Below are 5,380 nucleotides of genomic sequence, written 5' to 3' on the forward strand. Positions count from 1 at the left end.
AATTGTTTCAATAGTCAATGTTGCATTTTATTTATAAAAAAGGTCCCGTGTGGTACAAGTCTTCTTATCCTTCAATTATTGAACGAGTTTGCCTAAATATATTTAAAGAAAAAGATGTGAACCAATAATAGAATATAAAGATGTGAACAATAATAGAATATAAAGATGTGACACATCATCGTCTCTTCACCTTTTGATGGTTTACCTTTTGCTTCTCGTTCACCACTTTTCTTTCAGAATGCTGGATACAGCGAATTCAGACAATAAACATATGTATTAACTTGTTTCAACTCTTACCACTGGCAACTACTTCGAGATCCGCAATAAATTTTATAATTTTAATAAAACTTTTTAAATTGGGTATCTAGACAATAATTTGGACTTATTACCCTTAATCATAAGGTTGATTCTAAATCTACGGTCCAACATTGCGTATTAGGTAGAAATATATTCTAATTATAAGGGTTTTGGTGAACTGAGTTTAATGAAAAGTGATGGCTAACAAGTTATATATATAAACGTTATATTATAATATATGTATATTGCGTAGTCAAAAAAATGCACCGTGTCGGTGTTCGAGAAAAAATCAATATCTTGCAACACATTTCCGAGTAAATAAAAAAATTAAACACGTAACTGTACCTTAACAACTATTTTATATATATTAAAATAAAATTTGAAGTGAAATAAAAAAATGGAAACGGCATCGCGTTTTGAGGTGGAAAAGTCGAACACCGCGTCGGGTTTACGCCTATATAAACGCCATTAGCCCCGACTCTTCTCCTTCCCCTTTCCTCGCCATTCTCTTCTTTATCTGCCCTGTTCGGCTTTCTAACTAAATATCCTCATTCCGCGTTTGCGTTTCGAAACGCTCCCCTTCAGTGCGTTTGCGATCAGGTTCGATGATTGATGCTTTGTTTGTTCCTTTCTTTCTTTGTGCGGTTCTTTTCTCTAATTAGAATCCGTAATTTTCGCTTTTTTTCCATTATGAAAAATCTAAGATATATATATATATATATGTGTGTATATGTGTATATACTTTCATATATGTCATTCAACACCAATATAAAAAATTTAAGATCAATTCATTTTTTTTAGAAAATACAGAATTTCTTTTTATTTTAATAAGCTTATAGTCATATAGGCTGTCACAAAACCAAACGTATGGGTTATTATGTAATTATTAATATTTTGAAATATGGAAATATGAATTAGTGGTCGATGACATTTTAGCCAATCAAGCATACAGTAATTGAGCGTAAATCCTTATCCCAAACATATGGGGACTAAGACATATGGGCTTTGTCCTCACCACTAGTGCCGCTTCTTCTCCACTGAAAGTGGCAATCTGAGTCAAGTTTCGGACCTTTTGTTCCTAAAAGAATCTTTGTCTTAAAACTCTAGTGGCTATAATTTCTTCCTTTTGACATCTCACTATAACATTACACATTGCTTTGGCTTTGTGATTATATAAAGGGTTCTTGTTCGAGTGATTCTTTCATCGAAGTCGCCATTGTTCTGGTCTGAAAATGGAGCTTGAGTACAGAAACCGGCCAAAATACGATACCCTTTTGTTCGGTAAGGCTGAATTTTCCGGCGACTTTCTCGTTTTTTTCCGGCGGAATTCTGGAAGAATGTGTGTTCGGTTGATTCTAGGATTTCGATGATAATGTTTTTGCAGATCTTGATGATACCCTTTATCCCCTCAGCTCCGGCATTGCAAGAGAATGTGGACAGAACATCAAAGGTGAGGGCCTTTTTGTTCTTGTGAAAACCGAAACCGGTTTCTTGCTTCACAAGTTATTAGGTCTAGTGACTGGATTCGCCATTTTTGTTCAGATTACATGGTGGAGAAGCTCGGAATTGAGAAGAGTAAGATACCAGAACTGTCCAATTTGCTCTACAAGAACTACGGAACCACCATGGCGGGTCTCCGAGCTATCGGTTACAACTTCGATTACGATGAATACCACAGGTATCTGTCACATATATATATATATATACACACACATGATTTTGGAATCAATTTTAGTCTCTCATCATAGGTTTAATCTCTCTGAAAAAAAAGGTTTCTTTTAGGTTCTGACGTTTATCTCTTTCCTTTTCCATGGCAGCTTCGTCCATGGAAGATTACCATACGAGAACATTAAACCGGACCCGGTTTTGAAGAGTCTTCTACTCAGTCTCCCTCTCCGAAAAGTCGTAAGTATACACAAGAAAAGATTCGTATACACAACAAATCTTGAAATGGGTTCGATTTATAACAATCATTCCGTGTGATACACGCAGATATTCACGAACGCTGATAAGTTGCATGCAGCAAGAGCGCTCGAGAGGCTCGGGTTACAGAACTGTTTCGAAGGAGTCATCTGCTTCGAATCTCTGAACCCTCCTAATGCCAAGAACGTTACAGATTCTCACGACCAGAACAGTAACGAAGTTGAGATCTTTGACATTATCAGACATTTTTCAGATCCAGAACCGAACCTGTCTGCGTTACCGAAGACGCCCATTTTCTGCAAACCATCAGAAACCGCCATGGAAAAGGCTCTGGAGATTGCAAACATCGACCCTCAAAGAACGGTAACCGAAACTTTTCATCGAAAAACGAATCTTTGGGCGCTAGAAATATCAGATTCTGATTATGTTTTGATTCATTTCTGCAGCTGTTCTTCGACGACAGTGTCAGGAACATACAAGCCGGTAAACGTGTCGGTTTACACACTGTTCTTGTAAGCGAAAAATCCCTTCTTGTCTCTGAAACTTTTTTTTTCTGATAACTGTGTTCTAGAGAATTGTCGATGAGATTTTTTTTTTTTTTTTGTGTGAAGGTGGGTACTTCACAGAGAGTGAAAGGAGCAGATTATGCATTGGAGAGCATCCACAACATCAAGGAAGCTTTGCCGGAGCTCTGGGAATCCGCCGTGAAGGCCGGCAAAGTCAGATATTCCGGCAAACTCGCCGTGGAAACTCCGGTGATAGCTTAAGGTCTCCGATTTGAAGAAGCTTTTTGTTCATTTGCAAAAATCTTTTTATCTGTAATCTCTGTCTTGTATATATTTAGTTTCTTCTAATAAAAATATGAGCTCGAGGTTTTAAATAATTTATTTTATGGAAACAAATATCAAGAATAACGAAATTTGATTCGGCCCATTAAGGGCCCAATATAATGGAAATGGGCCTATTAAGAAAATCGTGAGCCTAAACTTGGAAAGGTGAGGTGACGTAGCACAAATCAGGAGACGCGACGTGATGATGTGTCACTGTGTCAGCATCTCCTTTTTTTTTTGTCTTCTCTTCTTCATTATAGTTTTCTTATTAATAATTGTTTTCTTAAAAGTATGGTTACAGTTAATTTATAGTTGCTGCATAGCCATTAGATTGATTGCTACAAGCGGAAATTAAAAAAAAATGAAAATTTTAAATCTTTTTAAAAATCATCATATAAATGGATAATGAGGTCATAAGAAAAAGAGAAAAAAAAAATATAATTATATGATGACTCTTTATATTTGCATTCTTTGTAACTATTTATATAATCACTTGCATTCTATGAGCGAACAATTAACTTAATGCTCATATCTTTTTTTTAAATAAGAAAATATTCATTTTTCTAAGTTCTAACTATAGATTTCTTAAAAGTTATAGTGTAAACAATACTCTATCAAATTAACTTTAAATTTAACAAAAGAAATGGATTGTTACGTGATCATTGAGGACTTGGTACGGACTACAAACCTTTAATCTAATGAAGTTTCAAGCATTTCTTATTTAATTAGAACTGGAAATATATTTAAAAAACGATAGCATAATTTATAAATATATTTTGTGACTAAAATTAAATTTGACAACTCAAAAAATCGAAAAATTATTTCCCGTTGACAATGTGTAATTCAATTTATATATGAAATGCCTTTAAAAACAAAAAAAAAAATATATAAAAGAGGCTTCAATTGTATTCACCGGTCGGACCAAAAGGCATGAGCGGTTAAAACCCGGTCCAGTAGCTCCTGAGGCACCGGTTCACCTCTCCTCTGCCTTGGTGATATCTTCGCCGTGTGAACCAACGTCTTCCATTTATCCTGTGTATATTCATTTTCCCATTTTAAAGATTCTCTTGAAAAAAATAGTAGATTTACTTACATGACTATATCTACATTTAAAAATTAATTAATTAATTAACGACCGACACATCAATTTATTAGAGAAAATGTCTCAAGAAATCTCCATTTTTCCTTAAACCTCAAGGTACCTTTAAGTCAACGTATGTTCGATGATTTGCATCGTCAAATGCGTGAGACTTCACATCTCGCCACCTGAAGAACAAAAAATAGAATAAAAATAATCATCCGAATACATACAAACATGTATATATATATATATATATATATAATTTTATATATGTAGACATGTATGTATATGTTACCTTCCGGTACCGAGCTTCTCGACCGCCTGAACCAAAGATTCCACTTCAGAAACGGTAAACGGTCGTCTGATTCGACGTTGAACCGAAATCGTCTCCGGTCTGCTGATCGGTTTAATACGAACCGGTACTACCGAAACCGCCGTGTTCTCCACGCGCCGGTTTACACTATATTCCCGTAATTAACAACACATTTTCCACGTGAAAGTTCAGATTAAAACGACTCTAGAAAGATTTTTACGGTTTTTAGGGTTTTGATCTCATACCTTCTTCTCGTTTGTAGGGTTTTGGTTGTTGATCCTGGTTTTGGTGGCTCTAACGTGAATCCCACGGAACCGTGATTGTCATCTCGGCGAATTCCTGTCTGAATTAGGGTTTTGGAGTCATCTCCGACGTTTTTTCCTCGGAGAAGGACTCCGACCTTTAGCCCGTCGTTAAGAATCTTCGTCACTGCTTCCATTACCGTCGCCTAGAAACACGAAAAAAGCAAAGATTTTAGGTTTTTGCCACTGTGTATATGTGTGTATATATATGTATGTATCTGTTGGTTAATCACCTTCAGGGTTCCAACCGTGGCTGATACTGGAATGTCGACAAAAAGGTCTGGGATTTTGAAAGATTTGATGTTGAATTTGACTGCGAATGAGAAGGAATCCGATGTAAGAACTGATGCAGAAGCATCGGCTTTAGGGTTATTCGATTGGGGCTTTACCGTTTTTACATGATTCAAATCGATGGTTCTGGTGAAAGAACTTCCTTTTCTTGAATGGATACATCCTCTCCGATTCCTGGTGAGAGTTCGTATTAGACGAAACCCTCTCTTTCGGGTAACTCATCTTCCTTTTCCCATCTGCCAAAAAAAACCGATCGATCAATTCAGACTCAGACAGTTCATCCGAAAGCTTTTTACTTCGAAAGCAAGCAACTTTTACCGATCTTGGACCCGGAAACGCTCTT

General features: G+C 36.2%; 2 protein-coding genes across 2 annotated transcripts in view; one reads left to right on the forward strand and one right to left on the reverse strand.

The window, feature by feature from the left end:
• Positions 1-783: 783 nt before the first annotated feature.
• Positions 784-3,107, forward strand: LOC104806559 (uncharacterized protein C24B11.05-like). Its single transcript, XM_010531523.2, has 8 exons — positions 784-897; positions 1,477-1,578; positions 1,682-1,747; positions 1,840-1,975; positions 2,115-2,202; positions 2,290-2,583; positions 2,667-2,732; positions 2,832-3,107. The coding sequence occupies exons 2-8, from the start codon at positions 1,530-1,532 to the stop codon at positions 2,985-2,987; spliced, it is 855 nt and encodes a 284-aa protein (XP_010529825.1). The 5' UTR covers positions 784-897; positions 1,477-1,529; the 3' UTR covers positions 2,988-3,107.
• Positions 3,108-3,857: 750 nt separating this feature from the next.
• LOC104806560 (telomere repeat-binding protein 6) overlaps positions 3,858-5,380 on the reverse strand; it is a 2,629-nt gene continuing 1,106 nt past the window's right edge. The window contains exons 4-10 of the mRNA XM_010531524.1: positions 5,356-5,380; positions 5,136-5,273; positions 4,980-5,059; positions 4,690-4,892; positions 4,427-4,591; positions 4,253-4,316; positions 3,858-4,082 (exon numbers count right to left, since the gene is read on the reverse strand). Of these exons, the coding sequence (XP_010529826.1) occupies positions 3,960-4,082; positions 4,253-4,316; positions 4,427-4,591; positions 4,690-4,892; positions 4,980-5,059; positions 5,136-5,273; positions 5,356-5,380 (798 nt within the window). The 3' untranslated portion in view covers positions 3,858-3,959. The remainder of the gene's footprint in view (positions 4,083-4,252; positions 4,317-4,426; positions 4,592-4,689; positions 4,893-4,979; positions 5,060-5,135; positions 5,274-5,355) is intronic.

The sequence above is a fragment of the Tarenaya hassleriana genome, unplaced genomic scaffold (assembly GCF_000463585.1).
Source record: "Tarenaya hassleriana unplaced genomic scaffold, ASM46358v1 Cleome12, whole genome shotgun sequence".
NCBI lineage: Eukaryota > Viridiplantae > Streptophyta > Magnoliopsida > Brassicales > Cleomaceae > Tarenaya > Tarenaya hassleriana.